Source organism: Lotus japonicus, chromosome 2, assembly GCF_012489685.1.
Source record: "Lotus japonicus ecotype B-129 chromosome 2, LjGifu_v1.2".
Lineage (NCBI taxonomy): Eukaryota > Viridiplantae > Streptophyta > Magnoliopsida > Fabales > Fabaceae > Lotus > Lotus japonicus.
This window is the reverse complement of record NC_080042.1, coordinates 90653124-90674602: the sequence shown is the minus strand read 5'-3', so window position 1 is coordinate 90674602 and position 21479 is coordinate 90653124. Positions and strand designations below refer to the sequence as shown.

General features: G+C 37.3%; 5 protein-coding genes across 8 annotated transcripts; all 5 read right to left on the bottom strand.

Moving 5' to 3' along the window:
- Window positions 1–1112: 1112 nt before the first annotated feature.
- LOC130740924 (protein SHORT-ROOT) lies at window positions 1113–3306 on the bottom strand. Its single transcript, XM_057593648.1, has one exon. The coding sequence runs from the start codon at window positions 2935–2937 to the stop codon at window positions 1495–1497; it is 1443 nt and encodes a 480-aa protein (XP_057449631.1). The 5' UTR covers window positions 2938–3306; the 3' UTR covers window positions 1113–1494.
- Window positions 3307–5906: 2600 nt separating this feature from the next.
- LOC130740923 (protein GAMETE EXPRESSED 1-like) lies at window positions 5907–9611 on the bottom strand. 4 transcript variants are annotated; one of them, XM_057593647.1, is made up of 7 exons: window positions 9506–9611; window positions 8578–9103; window positions 7767–8354; window positions 7407–7533; window positions 6962–7148; window positions 6500–6647; window positions 5907–6333 (listed from the first exon to the last, which is right to left on the bottom strand). In XM_057593647.1, the coding sequence occupies exons 2-7, from the start codon at window positions 9054–9056 to the stop codon at window positions 6072–6074; spliced, it is 1791 nt and encodes a 596-aa protein (XP_057449630.1). In that variant the 5' UTR covers window positions 9057–9103; window positions 9506–9611; the 3' UTR covers window positions 5907–6071. The 4 variants fall into 4 exon arrangements, with proteins under 4 accessions (XP_057449630.1, XP_057449629.1, XP_057449627.1 ...); XM_057593646.1 differs by having other exon boundaries at window positions 9325–9547; XM_057593644.1 differs by having other exon boundaries at window positions 9382–9545.
- Window positions 9612–11460: 1849 nt separating this feature from the next.
- On the bottom strand, window positions 11461–12777 carry LOC130737266 (uncharacterized). Its single transcript, XM_057589018.1, has 3 exons — window positions 12195–12777; window positions 11761–12032; window positions 11461–11631 (listed from the first exon to the last, which is right to left on the bottom strand). Exons 1-3 carry the CDS (start codon window positions 12775–12777, stop codon window positions 11461–11463), a joined length of 1026 nt encoding a protein of 341 aa, XP_057445001.1.
- A 519-nt stretch (window positions 12778–13296) lies between these two features.
- LOC130737265 (glutathione S-transferase T3-like) lies at window positions 13297–14307 on the bottom strand. Its single transcript, XM_057589017.1, has one exon. The coding sequence runs from the start codon at window positions 14305–14307 to the stop codon at window positions 13297–13299; it is 1011 nt and encodes a 336-aa protein (XP_057445000.1).
- Window positions 14308–16670: 2363 nt separating this feature from the next.
- LOC130740922 (peptidyl-prolyl cis-trans isomerase CYP65) lies at window positions 16671–20578 on the bottom strand. Its single transcript, XM_057593642.1, has 10 exons — window positions 20147–20578; window positions 19955–20058; window positions 19213–19304; window positions 19030–19119; window positions 18861–18936; window positions 18369–18742; window positions 18018–18274; window positions 17647–17935; window positions 17134–17244; window positions 16671–17034 (listed from the first exon to the last, which is right to left on the bottom strand). Exons 1-10 carry the CDS (start codon window positions 20335–20337, stop codon window positions 16834–16836), a joined length of 1785 nt encoding a protein of 594 aa, XP_057449625.1. The 5' UTR covers window positions 20338–20578; the 3' UTR covers window positions 16671–16833.
- Between the last annotated feature and the right edge of the window lie 901 nt (window positions 20579–21479).

Sequence of the window (21479 nt, the reverse complement as noted above, 5' to 3'; positions counted from 1 at the left end):
TCTAATATTCTTATATCATTGTCCATTAAATTATGTTTTGCCTCAATGGTTAGTTAAGCATAAAAACAATGCTGCTCATCATCCCTGGTCAAATGTGGAACACAATTCAACCAAGTCTATAATATCAATGTTCAACTGCCACGTACGTACGTACGTACCAAGTTTAGATTGTGACAATTAGTTACTTTTGCCTGAGAAAACAAGACACTTTTATTATCAATGAAAATTGATCTAACAATTTCACAATTTTTGAAAATTCATACTATTTTTCTTAGTGATAGCATCTCCCAATGATGTAGTGAATGTGATTATTTATCGCTGCAAATTATAGCCTCGATGATTATCACATACTGATACTACTACAAATTATAATTGATTATTTATTCTTGTCTTTGTTTCAATTTTTAATTTCATCTATCGTTATAGAAAGGTTATGTATGGTAGCTGACAACTTTTTTTCATATTCATTTTTTCTACTACACTTGGGTAGACAATATAATTTAGGTTTAATAGCATTTTTCAAACCTTACTTATCAAGATTTGACAGTTCTTGTCCTTTCTAAAATTTATTGGCATACAATATCCCTCACATTTACTATTTGTTACAATTTTGGTTTTCCATCAACTTTCATCCAATTTTTGACGGTTTTTTATTAGAAAATCAATTAAAAAAACTAGAAACAATAAAATTGTTAATTAGAAAACATAAAAGTGTTATTCAAGTTTTTTTAATTGATTTTTTAACTAAAAATTGTTAAATATTGGATGAAAGTTGACAAAAAATCAAAACTGCAACAGTTAGTAAATGTGAGGGACGTTGTAGATTAATAAATTCTTTGAGGGACAAGGACTATCAAATTGTGATAAGTGAAGTACCAAAAATGCTATTCAGCCTTCAATTTATAATTTCATTTGATAAATTTAGTCAAACAATCTTAAAAGATTATATCAATGACAAACTTAATCTAAGATAAAGCCTTAAGAGAATTTATAAGTAGGTTAAAAAGTATTTTTTTAAACATAACTAAATAATATCTTATGATTTTATCAATTTATTCCCACAGTCTATAGTCGATAGGTATGAAATATTTATATAATGCAAATATCTCAAATAAACTACTCTTAACACACCTTAAAATATCATTAATTCATTACAATTGATACATATATGTAAAGTCACAACTTGTACTATACTCCACAACTAAAAAATAGCATGAAATATTCAAAAAAAAAGTTTGTAATAAAAATCAGTTTATAGTTCTTGATTCCTTTTTTTCATTAATCAATACATGCAAAGTCCACCCTGATAACCTTCAATTAATCCCATATTGTCTTACTTACCAAACTCAAAAAAAGAAAGAAAAAAAATCAAAATCCATCACCACCCAAAAACCCACTCACACACGTGCCAAAAGAACCTCGAACACGTGCGAATAACTAACTTGGAGAGAGTTGGAGTCATGCTTTCTTCCCCTTCCTCCCTCCTTCACGTCGTCAAGGCCTCCATGCACTGGCCCACACCACCGCCTGCTCCTTCCACGTCAACAATATCCCTCCATCGGAGCACTGTGTCATCGACCACCCTTCCTTATACCTTCTCAACAACGCCCTCACATCATCACAAACCTCCTCACTAAACGCCGCCGTATTCATCCCCGCTCCATGCATACGCCGCGTCCACTTCGCCGCCGTCTCCCTCCTCTCCCTCGATTCCGCCGCCGAACACGCCACCACATCAACGATCGCCCTCCCCGCCGCCCGTTCCAGCATCAACCGCTCGTTACTCGTCCTCGGAAAACTCTCATCCAATGCCTCGAAATAAACCCTAAACCACCTCAAGCATTCTTCAAATCCCTTCACGAATTCAAATCCGTCGAATCCGATATCCAAATCCGCTTCCTCCTCCACCACCGTCACTATCCTCGGCCGTAACCGCCTCAGGGAAGATATCAACGCGTCGCGACGGTTACCGATTGCGGTTACCGAATGCAGGGAATTGACGCAGTTGATTGCTAAGGCTTCGTCGTCTTTGATGTCTAGATCGGAGAGGTTGAGTTCGGAGAGATCGCCGGCGTGGTGGACGACGTTGAATTTGAACGGAACGCCCATGAGTCGAGCAAATTTCTCCATCCTGGCGCCGATTTCCTTCATCACACGCTGGACGGAGCCGCCGGTGGCGACGACGGAGGTGAGACGGAGGTGCGGCGTGTCGTCGGCGCGGGTGGCGAGTGCTTCGAAGAGAGTAGGCCATTGAGTGCAATAGGTGTTGCTGATGTCGACGATGTGGAGGTTCGATTCCCCTTCGAAGGCTTCTAAGATGGCGCCATTGCAAGCGACGTGGCCGAAGGTTGTCCAGGGGCTGACCTCTTGGAATTTCAGGACGGTTTTGCGTGTTGATTCGAAGGAGCAGATTTTTTCCGACGCGGTGGTGAGTGTCCGGTAGGTGCGGTCTCCGGCGTCGGTGATGCGGCTGAAGAAGGCTTGGAGGAAATACGCGGCGAGTTTTTGTTCAGTGTCGCCGTAAGGGGAGCTGAGCTCGTTGAGCGTCCAGAGAAGTTGCTGGACGCGGGTGGTGTTTTTGTCAGCAACGGCACGCGCGGTTTCGAGAAGGATGTCGTGGGCCCACTTGCCGGAGAATTCGAAGTTGAAGTCAGTGGTGGTGGGGGGTGGTGTGGGGGTGGTGTTAGTGGAAAAGTGGGGCTGATAGTTAGGATAATAGTGTTGTTGTTGTTGTTGTTGTCTAGAGGAAGAAGAGGAAAGGTCTTCTTCATCCATGAAAAAGTTGAAGCATTCTTCGTCTTCTTGTGGGTAGTGGTGATAGTTGTTCTGTCTGGAGGATCTGGAGCTGCTTGATGTTGTTGTTCTGCTGGTGGTGGAGTTGAAGGATTGATCAGGTTGTTGTTGTTGGAAACTGACGAGCCTAAACAAGGTATCCATTAATTAACAGGTACACACCAGTCCCACATCAATAAACTTTGACTCTGATATATTGATGATTGATTGAATATTGGAGAATTGGGAGGGTGTTTGTTACTTTGGTGGATAGAGCAATTTGGATTCTAGTTAACTTCCAAGAAAATTGGTTAGTTTTGATCAGGGCAGGGGAAGAGAGATAGAAAAGGGTGAATGTAGTGTGGGGGAGAAGAAGGGAAAGAAAATTTAATGGAGTAGGATTAATTTGTGCTTTCCTCTTCTTTTTGTGGAAGGAAGGGAAGTGGGGTTGGGTTTCTTTTTCTAGGTTTATTCTTCTTCTTCTTCTTTATTTTATTGGGGGGTGTTTTCTTTTTTCCTTTGTTTATTGAAAATCTATGGTTATGGAGAGAGTGGATTGACTGAGAAGTGTGTCTTGGTCAATAACTAAATCGCTTGGTTGTAGGTGTTGTGGCCTATAGCTGATGCTTAGAATAGAATTCTCTCTGACAAAAGATGAAAAACAACAAAGTGCGAGCTAAAGGTAGTGAGAAGGGATCCTTTTCATTCTTTTAGTCAGAAGAGGGAGAGCAAGAATGTTTAGGAATGCAAATAGATAGTCGAACTCTTTAAGCATTTAGTTTTAGTTTTTTATTTTTGAGTGTTGAGTATGGAAAATGATTTATTGAGAGATATCTACAACTTAATGTAATTTTTGAGTTTCGATGAAATTAGTCTTATAATTATCGATTGTGAGATACGTTAGAGAATTAAAAAGAGAGAAAGAGAAATTTATATGCAAGTATTTGATGAGTGGGAGCAGGCGTGCCAAATTGCCAAATGGGTAGAGAGAGAGAAGAAGGAGAAGAGTAAAGCTGCCGGCGTGAATAATGTTTGATGAAACAAACCCACTCACTCACTCCACTACTATGATACTATCTATCTATATCTATGATGAGCATTGAGCACAGGCCACTCACGTTCTATGCCTCCTAATCCCTCTCCAAACCCTGCCAAAACTCCCACCAACTTTTTTTCTTTACTATTTACATAAACCCACACATCATTATTCTATTATCAAAATGCACTCCTTCTCAAAGTTCTAGGGCATGCTTTGTCACTTTATCTGCACTCCTTCTTACTTTGATGGTTTATAAGCACGCACTCATCATCATCCCCCCAGCTAGCACACCCCAAAATTATAGACCATTTCTTTGAACACCAACTAACTAGCTCAATAGGCTATTTCTTTTAACTTTGAAGACCAACTCAACTCAACCCTACCAATTCTCTACCTCGTCCCTTGTCTTGTCCAAGACCTCAAAATATAAATATATTAATTTTCTGTTGGTCTAACTCATTCTAAACCCCTTAGTTCTGGTTAGATTAGAATAAATTACTATTTGTGGCCCAGACTACCTCATTAAAATTGACATCCCAATTTTTTAAAACTAAGTCACCTGCGATTATTGTATATATTAATCGGAAGGGGTTTGGGTATGTCCATGTCTGCTTGATTTAATTGGACATCTATAATTAGGATTAGAAAACGCGCTTGCCGTGTAATTACTTTTTTTTTTTCTCAGTCTTGTTTTGCCAATTGATTATTGAGTAGAAGTGTTCTTGTTTGGAAAAGGTGCAGGGCTGCTTTGTTTTTCGTCATCGATCATTAGGAAAAGGACAATTTTATGGTGAAGTACGTTAAAAGTTGGTCACTTGTTATAAAAAAGATAATAATATTTAGTATCTAGAAGTATTATTTACGCTATGGTCTTCATGTGTTAAAATAAAATTGCAATGAAATTCTTTTAATTTTGTATTAGATTTTTCTTAAGAGAACTATTATTTAGTACGAAGGATAGTAACGCTACGCTATAATGACTAAGTGGTAAAGAATCATTGGTTTTCTGTGGAAAAAATGGCTACAAATTAAAATCTCATTCGAACATGGGGAGATATTGCATGTGGAATTCTTACATTTCTGGTTTGTTTGCTTGAGGAGAGAAATTTCACAAGAGAGAAAATGAATAGAGAATATTAATATATTTTATAGATTGTTTGGTATGATAAAAAAAAAAGAGAAAAAATGAGGTTGAAGAAAAAAAAAAGTTATTTTTTATTCTAAATACCAAATTCACCCAATTTAACACTTTTGTGGCGGTGTATATTCAGTTTCTGGCCGTGTGAATCCACTAAAAAAAGAAGAAATAACATGGAATTGGAAAAACCGAGCAATGCTAGCTATATGGTACGAAGAAAGAGGTACGACAGATGCACGAGAGGCATTTTGTGGCGGTTTTGAACCGCCACAAAACTACAACTGTCAAAAAAAAAATAAAAGCTACGGTTTCTGGCGGTTTTAAAACGCCAGAAAGTGCTTCGTGTGTGGTGCACGACGCCCAAGGTCGTGCCCCACAGCATTTTCCAAAACCAAATAAAAGTGATGATACCCACATTTAAATCTCTCTCTTCCCTCATTCGTCTCAAATGAAACAAGGGTGACTTCACATCTCTCTCCCTTAACTCTCTCTACTCCCTTTCTCTCTACTCAAATCTCACTCAAACAAACAGGGTCTCCGACTCCGTAATAATCAGCATTTGTGTTTTCTTAATTCACAGTAGACAAAACCTTAGAAAAAAATTCACGTTTGAACTTGTAATAACATGTTCAAATTAGTTTCTTCTTCAAAATTACTTTGACACCGTAAACTATTGACAAAAGCTTCTCTTTATCGTTAATTTTAAGGTCGTATATGTAGATCACTATACATTAGAGAACAATGTCATACACCTATGCTTATGGGTTTTTTACCGTCATATTTTGAGTCAAAAGTCGTAAAAAAAGAGTGTATGATAGTGGTCACTACTATATAGTTTGCATGTATCTTTTTTCATAATTTTAACTTTAGAATTAATTGTACATTATTCCAAACTAGTATATAAATCTCCATTTTCCATAACAATAATCTCCACCACGAAGTAGCAGAGGTTGATGCTACCTAAAAAAATGTACCATATACATTACTAGAATTCTAAGTTTAGCATGCACTAGTGTACATAATCAAGAATCATGACTCTAATTAACCGAATTAGTACTTAATACAAATGACTTGTAAGTTCTAATTACTAAACTATAATAATGATTGATTGGTAATAACTAATCAATGGAAACGATTGCGCGAGCGCAGATCGTATCTCTTTGTAATTGCAGAGGTTGTGATTGAATTCTCTTCAACTTCTTCAGGAACTATAAAGTCAGGATCATCAAGGCAATTCACATCATCTGGTAAATCAGCATCTATCCATTCGGACCAATCCACATAATCAGTTTTCATGTCCCAAGACAAGTCGTTTTGCTTTAGCATGTTGTTAACTTTGTTAGTTAGAGTTAGCAGCATTTCGTAGTTCAACATTTCATAGTCCCTGCATCATTAACAACCAATTCTCTATCAGATATATATGATAAAAAAAATCAAAACACTCACTATGAAAATGGTTTATTTACGTGACAATGGTAGAAATAAATCATGACTGGTCGTTAAATCTAATCATAAATGATCAAGATTAAAACATCTATCATGTGACTTACCTGTACGTGCAAATGGCGTGTAGAAGTTGGCATGAAGCAGCTATCAAAAAAGTTAACCTGACTTTGTTTATGATCCATGTTTGATGCTCAATGTCATCATCAGTTAAACGAATGATAAATACTTCCAGGAAGAGAGTAATACAAAGCCCTGAAAACAACACCATAATAGTTTTTAGTCAATAATTACTTATAGCATGTTTAGTCTTCCTGTAAAGTACTCTAGAATCACTTATGGTAAGAAACTACTATAGTATGTTTGTATTAGCTTATTTTTTCTCATAATCAATCATGACACCCATAAGCTACCACATAAGCAATATGCTTCTCTCCAAAACAAATTTTGATTTAAGAATCAGTTGTGGGAGAATTTCTAAACATGCATTACAACTTAGCTTCTTAAATTCAAAGCAAGTGATGAAACCAAGAGTTTCTGAACTTGAAAATATTGGTTGGTACACTTACCTATGTATAGAAATGGCCTCACATTGTAGGTTTGCTTTGTACTAGTCAGCATGTAGATGACAAAGATTGCTATGGCATAAATGAAGAAAGCTTTAATCACTCGAGATTCAAGTAACATAGCATTTTGCAAAGCAGAGAGCTTGTCTAAAGTAGCAAACATGGTTGCTTGCTTTGATTCAAAAGATTCCTGTAAAGTTAAAATAGAGAATCCTAATTAAAAAAATCATTAAGCATACATACATAAAACAATGAGAACAACCACAAAAACCTTATCCCACTAAGTCAGGTCAGCTATATGGATCACTAGATCCATATTAAAAGATACAATCTATTTTATATTGGTTGTCGTAGGCCTAACATAACTTTCCTCCTTTACTCGGACATAGGACCGACTATGACAAATTTTATATATAAAGAATTAATACAGCTACAAGAAGTTGCAAACCTGAGCAGACAATATTGATTTTGAGTTTTCCATTAAACGATCATGAAGTGATTGAATCTGTTCCTGCCGATGAAGAAGCTCCTCATGTTGTCTATGCCCATATTCAGCAAAATTTTGTAGTGATTTCCTGCAATTCATCCAAAAGGTCAACATTTTGTTTCCAAAAAAATGTTTCTAAATTCAAACTATAACAGTAAGAATACTCAGACACTAGAGCAATGCAAACGCCCTCACATACACCTCATTTTTCTTTCCATCTCTCTTTTCTTATCACATTCATTACTTCTCTCTCTTCTTTTTCTTTCTAACTCTGGATGTCTGTTGGGTGTTTGCACAAGGGTGTCTACAAATTATATATACCTGTTCTCCTCTAGTGCCTTGGATTGAAATTCAGTCATTGAATTTAGGCCCTCCAGTGCAATGGATTGTCCTTTCAAAAGTTGTTGCTGCTTATCCAATGAAATCCCAGCCATGTTCCCAATATCATCAGCTTTGCTTTGCAAACTGCTCATCTTTGATGACATAGCATCCCCAACTTTAATCACCTCATTCTCAATCTCAATGGCTTCATCTCTCAACTTCTCTATTTCTTTCCCCAAATAATTGTAAGATTCCTTGAGCATTGCTACCCCATACTCCAAATTCCTTTTCATGTCCTCTTGCCCTTCTTTTAGCTGTGATTGTGATACTGCAATTTTTGTAGTTTGATCATACACACTCTTTGAGTGACTTAACACAACGTCAATGTGACCTTCCACAGTTTTAGCTGTCTGAGCCACTTGTTGTGTGTGGATATTGATTGAATCAAGGGATTCATAAATATGCTTTGAGTCTTGTAATAGATGTTCTGATTTCTCTTCAATGCTATCTAACTTGTCCTCTACATATTGTGCTGAAGTTTTCAATTCGGTCACAAGTCTCTCAGTTTCATGTTTGAATGCATGTGTCCTGTAAAAGTATACAAAACTTCATTTAAGTTGAGGCAAAAACAAAACAACAACAAGCCTTGTCTAACTAAGTGAAGTCGGTTATATGAATCACTTGATCCATGTAAAAGATATGACTAGTTTTAAGTTGAGACAAGCAAAAAAAAAATGGTTTGATTACATAACTATAGTGACCAAAAGTGCAAAAAATGACATAAGGTTTAGGAAGATGAATTGTACTTAACTGTAACTGATAACAAATGGAGTTGGTTTCAAGGTAGAATTCCAGGTAAACCTTATGAGCAATGTCATCTAAAGCTCTTAGGCATGTTGCAATGGGAGACTTTGGATCACAGTGAGGAAAAGAAGACCTTCCAGAATCTCTTTGAAAGCAATCACTTAGATGCCAAGCAAATCTTGATCTTTTCTCATCAGCAGCCAAAATCTCGGAACAGCCAGAAAAAAGATGTTGATAAGCATTCTGCCAACAAGTGTTTGAACCAACCATTTTCCTCTGAGCATTCTCTATTAATTTCACTCCCTTTTGGTCATTGAAAGCCTCAATTGAGAATTCAGCATTAGAACCTCTATAATTGCCTCCATTGGCATAAGAACTTCCACTCGAGGGGGCCTCTTTGGATGATGAAAACCAACCCCATGATTCACATTTCAATGAAAAACAGAGCAAAATAAGAACAAGAACAAGATGACTCCCATGAGCCATTTGGGAATTTCAGCAGAAATTTCACTTTTCACAGGTGAAGATTTTTCCTGCATCAAATTAATCAATTTTTTCAGCTTTTAGTCACAAATCTCAATTTTTTTTTTCAATTTTCACAAAGAAACAAAAAAGAGAACTAGAGACATGCCAATACAAATTACAACACAAATTAGAAGATTGAATATTTTCTGGCTTCTCTATACCATATAATCATGTTTCATTATTTTTTACTTTTTCAGAAAAGAGAGTGTCTGAGAAGGCCAAATTAAACCTTATTATGGATTTCCAATTGTGGCAAAAGCGAAACAAGAAAGTGTTAAACCACTACCCTTTATTCACCCATTGTTAATGTTGAAAATGAAATCACAAATCATCATGTTAATATGAGTAATGTTTAATGAGAGTGAGAAAAAACAGAGAAGAACAGGGGAAAAGTGAAACAGAGTCCACACTATTGTTATTCCGCAGGTTAAAGAAACGCTTGACAACAGTGGTTTGAGAGAGAGAGATATATAGCAAGGTATCCACACTCGGAGCCGCAATCCTCAGATTAATCCCTTGAAACTTTGAGAGAGATATAATATTTATAAAGAGAAACTTGAGGCTCAAGAAACATCTAACTTATTTTATTCCCTCACTTTCGTAAATCACAAAAAGATTGATTCAAGATTTTGGATGTCAAATAACCTATTTAAAATAATTTAAGTCACATCACTATGAAGGGAATTTTCATCTTCCTCGAAGATTGAACGACCGAATCATCTATTTTAAGCATAATAAATATATGAGATTTTTTTAATAAAACCAACTCCATCAAGCAAAGTGTCTTTGGGGCAGTTGGAAGTCCAAATGAAACTAAACTTAACTATCTGTACTTCATTTTTTTTTCAAAAAATTGGGTGGGTTCGATTCATGTTACCACCAAAGATTATGATATTGATCACTTATATTTGTACTTATAGATTACATACCAACACAACTATCATTAACGGTAAAAATTGAACACACAATTTTCTGAAAGAAAGTAATCCGTCTTTAGCAAAGCAAACATGTATTACTATCATCCATCTATATGAAACTAGACTTACAACAAAAGAAACAAAAAAAGTTAAAATTACCAGCGTTTTGAAGATTTGGATTTGGATCATCATCTCATGTGATAAGAAAAAAAAGGAAAGAAGAGGGAGGATGTACCTTCTCAGAGCAGGCTTCCGTGGGAATACCAGAGGTCTGGCGTGAGAAGTTCACGGTGGCAATATTGTTGTGATATCGAAGAACGGCGCGAAACAGATGACTGCGAAAAGTAAGGTTCCTTCCCGCGGACAAAACAACAACAACGGTTTATATGTTACGATACAGAACGGTCTAATGTCGGTTTTGAAAATCTTTTAGAGGGTTGCGATTCTTTATAATAATAAAGAGCTTATAAATGGCATATTAGTGGAAAATTTGTTTTTCTTTTAGTTTTAGGTAAGAGGAATAAGATTGTTACTCTTTATTATTTGTTTCCGGATATTTTCTGGATTTAACCATTTGAACTACAAAATAATGTAATTGAAAAATATTATACACTGATTGGGTTAGAGATTTTGGATTTAATGTATCTGCAATATATGTAATTTTTTTACACTAACATTAGGTTGTTTGCCACGTTAGAAAAGTAAATTTTAAATTAATTAAAATAATAAATAAATAATTGATATATTCAAGCGCCGTCGATCACTGTTGTTAAAAGTGAGTATTTTTTGAACTGTTGAGATTGAAAATTCGATCCTTAAGACACACATTCTTCAAAAAATCTTGGATATTTACTACACCCGTTGGAATCTGATTGTTTCCATAGATGATACTTAGAGCAACTCCAATGCTTAGGCTCTTATTTGGGCTTTTATACACTATTCAGCACTATTCTACACTATTCATGTGCCACGTCAGACTTAAGAGCCTGCTAAGAGCCTGAAGCAGATTTTGCTCCAATGCATGGGCTCTTAAATTACTATTACAAGGGTCCCACTGTGTCCCACCATACAACATTAAATAATGATATTTATTTTCACCTAATTTAGATTTAAAATTTAATAGTATATCAATACTTCAACTAGAAATTAATTTAATTATTACTTATACTAATTTAATTTAAAATTAATTTTCCTAAAATTTTAAAAAAAGTACATTGTATTGAATTATAGAAATAAAAGAGAGCCAAACTTGAGAGAGAGAGCCTCATTAAAACCTTACTAGGAAAAGCCCAATTGGGATACAAGCCTAGTGAAGGAAAAAGAGTACAACAATCCCTAAGAGAGACCTTAATACATTACATTAACAAAATAAATACGAAAGGAAATACATGAGAATGAAAAATAAACAACAATACATTTGAAACGAAATACACATCAAGGCGTGAAGATTAAGTTTCATTATTATCGATTTCAGGAAGGTCCCAGATATGCTCCACCAAGTCTGCTTGAAGTTGGCGATGGATTGACTTTTCAATTTGATGTGCTCTCCTTTCCAACATATTTCTAAAAGCGGGAATAGGACCGCTTAATACTTCAGCATCCGATATGTCATTATTGACCTGCTCATAAACAAAATTACCTTTGTACGTGTTGCGCTCATCTTCAACAATCATGTTATGCAATATGATGCAAGCATAGATGATTGACTTCATGTCATTCGGATGCCACCAGCGTGATGGACCACGGACAATCGCAAACCGAGATTGGAGCACTCCGAATGCACGTTCCACGTCCTTTCTTGCTGCTTCTTGTCTTTTGGCAAACTTTTGCTTTTTTTCTCCTTGTGGCATTGGGATGGTCTTCACAAATGTACCCCACTCGGGATAGATACCGTCTGCTAGATAGTATCCCATGTGATACATTGTTTCATTCACTCTAAATTTCACCATGGGAGCAGCTCCACGCAAAACCTCATTAAACACCGGAGATTGGTTTAGCACAGTAATGTCATTATTTGAGCCTGCAATGCCAAAAAATGCATGCCAAATTCACAAGTCTTGTGATGCCACTGCTTCAAGCATGATTGTGGGTCTTCCATGATCACCTCGGGTGTATTGACCTTTCCACGCAACTGGACAATTCTTCCATTCCCAATGCATACAATCAATGGAACCTAACATACCTGGAAATCCACGAGACTCCCCCCATTGAAGTAGGCGTGTCATGTCTTCCTCGTTTGGACGCCTCAAGTATTGCCCACCAAATACTTCACACACACCTTCTACAAAATTCTTTAAGCACTCAATTGCAGTACTTTCACCAATTCTAACGTATTCATCAACACTGTCAGCAGGTGATCCATACGCTAACATACGAATAGCGGCGGTGCACTTTTGTAATGATGATAGACCTTGTCTTCCAACTGCATCAACGGACATTAAAAAGTACGGGTTATAAGACCCAAGGGCCTCTACAATTCTGAGGAACACATGCTTTCGCATTCGAAACCTTCGTCGGAAAAGCTTTTCCGTGTATACAGGATTTTCAGAGAAGTAGTCCTTCATCAACCGCTCGTTCCCAGCTTCACGATCTCTCTTTATTACTCTTCTTGTTTTCTTGGGCCTAACGGTGTTGGCATGTTGTTGTTGTTGTTGATAGAACTCCATCTCCTGCTGCATCATATCTTCAACGAACGTGTCATTCATAAAATCCTCCACACATTCGTTGTAAAATGTGTTCCAGTCGGGTAAATTGTTTGGATCCATTATATGGCACAAATGACAAAATATTGGTGTAATTTGATAGGAGGAATACAAGATGAGAGAACGAAAGAACTGTTGAATGTTGAAATGAATGAAATATGGCATGAATAAATAAGAGAAACAACGGTTATATTCCCAACGGCTATATTCCCCAACGACTATATTCCCAACGGCTATATTCCCAACGGCTATATTACCCAACCGCTATATTCCCAACGGCTATATTTCCCAACGGCTATATTTCCCAACGGTTATATCCCCAACGGCTATATTCCCCAACCGCTATATTCCCCAACGGCTATATTCCCCAACATTGACATAGTACTTATTACGAAATTTGAATGATAAAATTACGACATTGACAATATACTAATTAAGAAATTAGAATAACGAAATTACAACATTGATTCAGTACACATGAAGAAGCTAGAATAATAAAGTTACAACATTGATGCAATACACATTAAGAAATTGGAAGAATAAAATTACATCACTAATACACATTAAGAAACACAAGAAGATTTAAGACATTCCTAGTTCACTTAAGGCGAAAGCACGTAGTGCGTTATGCGTACGCAACTCCTCATCGTTCATTCCAGATGTGTTCTTGTTAAGGATATCCATATATGCCCGAAAGTTCTCCGCCTTCTTAAATTTGAGTTCTTCCTGTCTCAATTGCAGTTCACTTTGTTTCAGTTGTTGGTCAGCTTGTTGCAAATCTAGTTCTCTGTTCCTTATCTCCCTAAAATTTGCCATCATTTCCATTTTAGCCTTCCCCATGGCTAACACATCAGGGTGAGGAGCAAAAGATAGAGTACTTGACGCAGTATCTGTTGTTTTGGCCTTTCTCTTCTCTGCCTTCTTGCCCTTCGGGCGAGTTGTTGGTGGTGTTGCCTCATATTCGTCGCAATCAATTGATGCACTTGGGTCAGTCGATGTTCCGTCGGCGCCAGCTCCTGACTTCTTTTGTCCCCTTGAATTGGTTTTCATTGATTGTCCCTTCCACTTTGGTTCATCTTTCACCATCCGCCATACATTCTCATGTGTGAAATCTTTTTTATGGTCTACCTGAAATAGGGCATGCGCCTCAGCCATGATATCCTTCTCTGAGTGTCCACTTTTCCAAGGAGTGGTAACTTTGTTGTAGCAACCGGTAAAGAATTGAATATCTTTACTCAATTTTCCAAAACGACATTTCAGCATCTTCCCTGTCCTCGGAGGAGTGTCAAAGTCACGGTACTCATCAAATTGGTCGCGGATCCTATCCCAAAACTTTGCTGCCGTTTGATCAGTTCCCACCGTCGGATCCTTAGAAATGTTGAGCCATGATTGAACAAGAAGTAAATCGTCTTTAACCCTCCATCTGGTGCGTTTCTTTCCAGAAGATTGATCCTCATCTTCAAGATCAATATCATCTAGACCCTCGTGTTGTGTATCATCAGGCGTAGCCTCACATTGTGTATCAGAGACTTTTGAACCAGTGCTACCAGTAGGAGGGGCTTGGCTTTGAAATTGGTATTGTGGTGGATACATGGGGTATTGTGGATTTGTGAAATTTTCATCAGGGTGAAGTGGTTGGTTTTGAGATGTATATGGAAACATTTGGTACTGAGAATTATGAACATTGCCACCGGTGTGAGGCGATTGGTTTTGAGGTGGATATGAAGACATTTGGTATTGAGAATTTTGAAAATTGCCACCGGGGTGATGCGGTTGGTTTTGAGGTGGATATGGAGACATTTGGTGTTGATAATTTTGAAAAGTGCCACCGGGGTGATGCGATTGGTTTTGAGGTGGATATGGAGACATTTGGTGTTGAGAAATTTGAAAATTGCCTCGGGTGTGACGCGCTTGGTTGTGAGGAGGAAATGACGGCGTAGGTCGAAACACCTGTGAAGGTTGGTTTCCTTGTTGTAACACCGGCGGAGGTTGAGAACTTTCATTGGTGGGAAGTGTTTGATCGTCCAACAAATCATAGTATTGTTGATAATGTTGGTGATCCATTTTGAATTGATGTGTAAAATGATGAAGTGCACACTATATATAATGTATAAAAGCTGAAAATGGGAGAGAAACGGTCTGATAACCGGCCAAACCAGTCAGACAACCTAAAACGGTTAAAAAACCGGCTCCAGCCGGTCAAAACCGGTCTGAAACCGGTCCACAACGGGAGGGTGACCTGCTGGGCAGGTCACCCTATATAAACCCATCAAGAGCCCCATTTGTGAACCCTAGCCGCCTCTCCCCCTCCCCCCCCCTCGAAACCCTCTTCTCCTCCCCTCTTCTCTTCTCTTCTTCTTCTTCTCCCCTCTGAAACCCAACCCACCTCTGCAACCCCACCACCACCACTGAAACCCAACCCACCGAAAGCCTCTTCTTCTTCTTCTCCTCCCCTCTTCTCTTCTTCTCCCCTGCCTCCTCGAAACCCCCTTCCCTTCTTCTCCCCTCTTCTCTTCTTCTTCTTCTCCCCTCTGAAACCCAACCCACCTCTGCAACCCCACCACCACCACTGAAACCCAACCCACCGAAACCCAACCTCACCACTGAAACCCAAAACCCACCTCACCACCACTGAAACCCAAAACCCACCTCACCCCCACCGAAACCCAACCCACATCACCGCCTCAAACACCCACCACCACAGCCAAAATCCACCTCACCGCCCCCAAATCGACTTACCACCACCCAAATCGGAGCCACCAGATCAGATCAGGGGAAAGGAAGCCCCTTTTCGCACATTCAAGTCTCCCTTTCAACAAGATCGGACATGCAAGGCTCAGAATTTTTTTTTTTTCCTATGTAAATATCAGTTGCAGTGTAAAAGTTTGATTTTGGTTGTAAAGTTTGGATTTTTTTTTAAAAAAATTGATTTTGGTTTTGTTCTTGTGTTAGTTTATTTCAAATCTGTTCTTCTTCTTCTTCCCTTCTACCGTTTCTTCCCTCTGAAAGTAGTTGATGAGGAGCATGTGAGAGAAAATAATCGTTTTTTAATATAAGAGCTCATTAAGCAGGAGCTCTTGCAGAAGAGCCTCTGGACTGTAGCTAAGAGCTTTAAGGCTCTCTCCAATGCAGGGAAAAAATAAGAGCCGGCTCTTAGCAACTCCAGCTGGCCTAAGAGCCCAGCGTTGGAGTTGCTCTTATGCTTAAATTAAAATAAAATAAAATTGAGAGGATAAACTTTTAAAAATATAATTGAGGCGATAAAATAGTAAAAGTAAAATAAGAATGTGAGGATAACAAATTGTAAGAAAAATCCACCTTGAAAGTAAATCTTCTTATTTCCATATTTTTTCAACAAATCAAGGTTTGAACTTGAAACTTGAAAGGGATATGTAAAAACATAATTTTTTTTTTTGGGAAAAACAGATTATTTCAAGATTTTGGATGTTCAATAATCCATTAAAAATCATATACGCCACATTACGTTATGAATGGTAATCTAATTAAAGATTGTATAATTTCTGCGTCACATTACATTGTGCAAAAGGATCCCAATGTGAAAATTCTGGCTCCGCCACTAATAACATAGGTAGTTAGATATTCTATCACAATGAACTGTCCGCCCCTAAATCCGATACCACATGAAGCCAAGAGTTCATGACAACCTAGGCTAACTGACTTGAAGTGTTTTTGTTGGCATTCATGCAAGACAGCAGACTAGAAATAAACGAAATTCCCTGCAACCAAAACGACGATGGAATGGATGGCACCCCAGGACTGAGGAACAAAGCGATTCAAATATTTACATCATGGAAAATTCAATGAATTGAATAGATAAAGAATAAAATGTTAAATACTATATGGGTTTTGTAAAATAGAATCAATCATATCCATGAGAAAATCATGGAGTTCTGATTTCTGTGAACGCAGCAACAGAATGAGTGGGGGAACGCACATTCGAGACAAAATGATCCACTATTCTTGTATCAAATAAACTTCATTGCTACTAATTCTGAATGGCGTGAAAAAAAATCTTCTTTCTCAGTCAAATTTCCCACTGTAAAGCTATCGGCACAAGAAAATTTTACACTTTTTACAAATTGTACAAAATTGGGATGATTACCAAGCAGAAAAATCGTTAAATTCACTACTGACAACTGCTTTTCTTTTCTTTCCAACGGCTGTACCGGTGTCAACATTAGCAGATTCAGCTTGAGCACTCCTAGCTTTCAAGTACTTGCCAACGCCACCGCCAACCCCCTTACTTCCAGATTCAGATATACCAGCACCGGGATTGCTATACCATGAGCCAATCTTATCCTGAAAAGTTAGAAAAAAGGGCCACAGGATTAGTTAACAAAAGCCTTGTATAAGTGAAAAATTATCAGTAGGAGATATCTCAAATGTTTCAGAACAAACATTATCTTCATCCTCTGCATTCTTCTCTTTGGCATTATCCTTTTCGTCTTCCTCGTCCGGTTCAGTGTAAGGGTTGACAAAAATCGTGACATTTGTTATCTTGATTTCGTCCTGCGAGACAAAAAAAATATATTACATTAATGGTTAATGGATCATTCAGAAGACATAAATTGCCCCCACGAGCATTGTTGTTTAAAATATCAGCTCTTCACTAGCCACCATTAAACAATCAAGCTCTTGAAGCATAATGAGACACTAGTATATAATGCACATGAGAGAGTCTAAAACAAAATCTTCAACCCTAAACTCTAAACAGATGCCAAAAATAAAGAATATAGTCTTGCAAACGATGACAACACATGTACAACAGCAGAAGAATCTACTTTTTCTAAAGCAGAGCCTTATTTAATGATCATATGTTCGCAAATACAGGTTGAAATTCAATGATATGAGAAGAATGAAACCATGAAAAACAGAAACAATATTGCATCAACAGTGAAAAGAATCACTCACCAGAGGTCGGTCATCATCATCCACAGGAACCTTTTCCATTGCTGCTAATGTAGTCAGGCCTCCAACAACTCCTCCAAAAACGGTATGTTTAAAGTTTAGATGAGGCGCAGACTTGTACAAGATAAAAAACTGGGAACCATTAGTGTGTGGCCCGCTGTTTGCCATGCTGACAACACCCCTTCCAGAGTGAACCAATTTGGAATTAAGTTCATCTTTAAAAGGCTTTCCCCATATTGATTCACCTCCTTTACCAGTGCCAGTAGGATCACCGCCTTGTATCATAAAATTCCTACATAAAAATGATTATAAAATATCATAAGCGTGAGGCTTGATTTCCTCAAGAAAGAAAGACTCAAAGGTGGCCATCTTACCTAATGCTTCTATGAAAAGCAACTCCATTATAATATCCACGTTCACAAAGTGTGATAAAGTTCTCACATGCCCTGGGCGCGATATCACAATGCAGCTCAATGTTCAATTCACCATGTGTTGTATGCAGTTGCACATATCCCTTCTTCTTTGGGTTCTTCTCCACTTTGACATATTCAAATTCATTTTTTGTAACTGGATCAAAAGATGTTGAAGTAAATGACCGGGAAGCAGCACCAGTAGTGTAACGGCTTTTTACCTGAAATGGAACATCAGTAGGGTCATTTAATTATGCATAAGAGCTACCTAAATGTGTTCCTTTTTCAAAAAGAGGTTATATCTAGGAAACTCACCAGCTTTGCATTCACCGGTGCCCTGTCACCAGCCTTGTGCATAGCTATTCTAGCTGCAGTTTTATCACTTGATGAGGCTTTAGCAGCATCTGCACTTCTTCCATGTACTGAGGCAGATGCAGCATCCACAATACTAAACGCCTGAGGAGCTTTGGCTTCTTCATTTGGATTTGATTCGGAATCCTCTTTAAGACGTGACCGTGCAGCTATGACGGCAGCAAGTGCATCAGCCCTTAATTTCCGTGCCTTGCCACCACCTCCTCCATGCATCGCGGTTTCTTTTCCTTTCTCAGTTCCAATCTCCTGAAACATTTGCTTGAGATCACCAGACATGTTTATATTATATGTTGGATCCGAACTCATTTTCTGTAGTTCTGAGAAAAGAAAACAGAAGGTGTCATGGCTATACTAAATATAACAAAAGCAGCAGCATCAAGACAAACTATGATTAATAGCTGATAAGTGATGGCGGAGCTGCAGGGTGTAGCATACCTTCATCGTCAATTTTCAGATTGTGTTTAACATGATCAAAATCCAGAAGAACCTTGCTGTCAAGTGCATTAGGATTCTGTACAGTGAACACAGACAAACATACGATGTGAAATCAAGCCAATGAAAAATAAAGGAAAGGAGAAAATGTTCTCGTTGAAAGCCAACTCACCTGAATTGTTATAAGGTCATCCCTAGTGAATGGTTCATCAGTGAGAAGCTCCTTCCAGTTTTTTGTCTTAATGTTTAACTCTTTAACGGCCTATTTCCCATAAGAACTTACATAAACATAAATATCATATACACAAGTAAATTAGCATTGTTAACATTAAGGATTCTTATAAAAAAAACAAACCTCATAGCAGAACACATTTCCTGTTGTCTTCACCGCCACAATATGTGTAAATTCAGTGAAAACTTTATTTAGCACAGGACACTGAAATTCTCCTGCAGAATAACGTAGAAAGGTTAATAGAGAAACAGCTAGCAAACAGAAGCAAAAAAACATTCAGGAAAACCGTAAATGCTAACCAGTCCAACCCCTTCCCCGAATAAGTAATTGCAGAAAGATAACATATTTAACATGAGAAAACGTAGGTTTTGAACAATACCACAGCTCCACAAGAATATTATCACTGTAATTTCAATTAAAATAGCTAAATAGTATGCAAGACAACCTACGAATATCACGGCAAGTCCTATAAGCAAAATAACTCACTTTCACCATCAGAAATAGTTTAGTTTGTTCTTTTGAAAAACAGTACAGATATTGGCATTCCATCATGAGACCAACATCCAATAATTCTAGAGTCTAACTGTTTGTTATTGGTTTTTAATGACTAAGGATCTCATTTATCAGAACAAAAATTTACGCCTTAAAACCAATTTTATGCTCGTTAGCTTACTATATTACACACAAATTTTATTAAACTGTCATATTTTAAGTGAGACACCTCTCCAATAGTACACTAGAATCAAAAGGATGACTAGCCACAATGATAATTCAACATCAATTCATCATATTTGAATTTGCAGGGATTTAAATACAAATAATCCAATAAAAAAACAACAGAAAATGATTGTTCTCTAAGAAGTACCTTCTGAATTCTTGTGGAAATTGAGTGGAATGAGATCCTGCTGCTTCAACGGAGTTCCGGTAACAGGATGTTTACCATATTTGATAACATAAGGAGTGATGTTCCTGAAGCCAAAGTGCAAAATCAAGTTATCAAATCAAGCAAACTTTGCAATAACTAAGCAGAGAAGAGAATAGAAGAGAATATACTGACATAACATCGAAAACACTGCCATCAGGTGTACAAACGGGATACTCAAACGGCGTGAATGTAAGGGCGCAGCAATAGAATGGAAGACGCTTGAAGACGGTGCGGTTGTCTTTGGATTTGAAGCCTCCCCATTCCGTTGCCCACTCGGTTTTCGTGATGAACATTCTGTCTTTGCTGTGCTGCTTCTTCCCCATCTTTTAGGGTTTCTTTCTCCTTTCGTAATCACTACCTCTACCGTGATATGATACAAATTTGCAGCTTCACACGCCAACGAAATCTCTATTGGACTTTGGTCTGTGCTTCAGTTTCCGGCGATTTTCAGAACGATATCTCTGTTTTTGAGTTTGTTTTGTGTGCTTCGGTTTCTCTTCTCGGACCTCAAGTCACACCCTTCCCAGAGAGATTCTACGATTCCCTCAACACCGTTGTGCGGAAGTTCTCGGGCCGGGTTTCTTTTTGGTGGGCTTTTAATATTTCTAATCTATCTTTTTGTAATCTCTAAGTTATTAGTGACAAAAAAGAAAATATCTAAATTATTTACTATTTTTTTGCTAAGAGATAGAGAGTAAAGATAATTGTGACAAAAAATAGTATAATGAGAATAATTTGACCAAAAAAACATAATAAATATAAATATTTTTTTAGAAAAAAATTATGATTTTCACTCTAATTTAATTTGTTATTTTATTATTGAATGAATTTAATTATGATATAGTAGTTATTTAAACGGCCTACCAACTAGTGGTTGATACTTTTTTTTTTTTGAAATACTAGTGGTTGATACTTGATATGCTCAAAAGGTATATGTTTGTTCCCCTTAAATGATGTCTTAAGTTTGAGTTTGGCGTATAAAAAAAAATACTCTTCTAGAAGAACTAGCTCCATCAAGGATATTTACATTGACATCTTCACCACTCTTTATTACTAGGATTTTGGATTTGGATTTCCTGCAGTTAAATTTTCCTAAGTTCACAGTTGTCCTATCCGATCAAGATTGGATTAGATTTAAAGAGACCCTTAAGTGATGTCTTAAGTTTGCGTTTTTCTTATCTAAAGAAAAAACTTATAGGAGAACTAGCTCCATCAAGATATTAATGTTCCTAATTCAAAGATGGAGGATATCATCCTACATTTAGATTTCCTGCGTTAAAATTTCCTAAACTCACTGTTGTCTTGTCCGATCAAGATTGGATTAGATTAAAGAAATTAACTATACAATGGAAATTAGATTTTAAATTTAAACCGTCCAATCTTAATTAGATGACTATGAAACTGTAACTTCTGTGTATTTAGGAAAATTCAAGCACAGGGAAGCTTTGACTACACTTTCTACCAT

Excerpts from the sequence above, each read along its gene's own strand:
- LOC130740924 (XM_057593648.1), bottom strand. The coding sequence starts at position 2,937 with ATGGATACCTTGTTTAGGCTCGTCAGTTTCCAACAACAACAACCTGAT.
- LOC130740923 (XM_057593647.1), bottom strand. The coding sequence starts at position 9,056 with ATGGCTCATGGGAGTCATCTTGTTCTTGTTCTTATTTTGCTCTGTTTT. Across the intron at positions 8,355-8,577 it reads TCCATTTGTTATCAGTTACA|GACACATGCATTCAAACATG; the intron begins GTTAAGTACAAT and ends ATACTTTTACAG. Across the intron at positions 7,534-7,766 it reads AAGGCACTAGAGGAGAACAG|GAAATCACTACAAAATTTTG; the intron begins GTATATATAATT and ends GATGAATTGCAG.
- LOC130737266 (XM_057589018.1), bottom strand. The coding sequence starts at position 12,777 with ATGGATCCAAACAATTTACCCGACTGGAACACATTTTACAACGAATGT. Across the intron at positions 12,033-12,194 it reads GGAGTCTCGTGGATTTCCAG|GCTCAAATAATGACATTACT; the intron begins GTATGTTAGGTT and ends TTGGCATTGCAG. Across the intron at positions 11,632-11,760 it reads TCCAATCTCGGTTTGCGATT|GTCAATAATGACATATCGGA; the intron begins GTCCGTGGTCCA and ends GTTTATGAGCAG.
- LOC130737265 (XM_057589017.1), bottom strand. The coding sequence starts at position 14,307 with ATGTATCCACCACAATACCAATTTCAAAGCCAAGCCCCTCCTACTGGT.
- LOC130740922 (XM_057593642.1), bottom strand. The coding sequence starts at position 20,337 with ATGGGGAAGAAGCAGCACAGCAAAGACAGAATGTTCATCACGAAAACC. Across the intron at positions 18,937-19,029 it reads ATGACCTTATAACAATTCAG|AATCCTAATGCACTTGACAG; the intron begins GTGAGTTGGCTT and ends TTCACTGTACAG. Across the intron at positions 17,245-17,646 it reads ATGATGATGACCGACCTCTG|GACGAAATCAAGATAACAAA; the intron begins GTGAGTGATTCT and ends TTTGTCTCGCAG.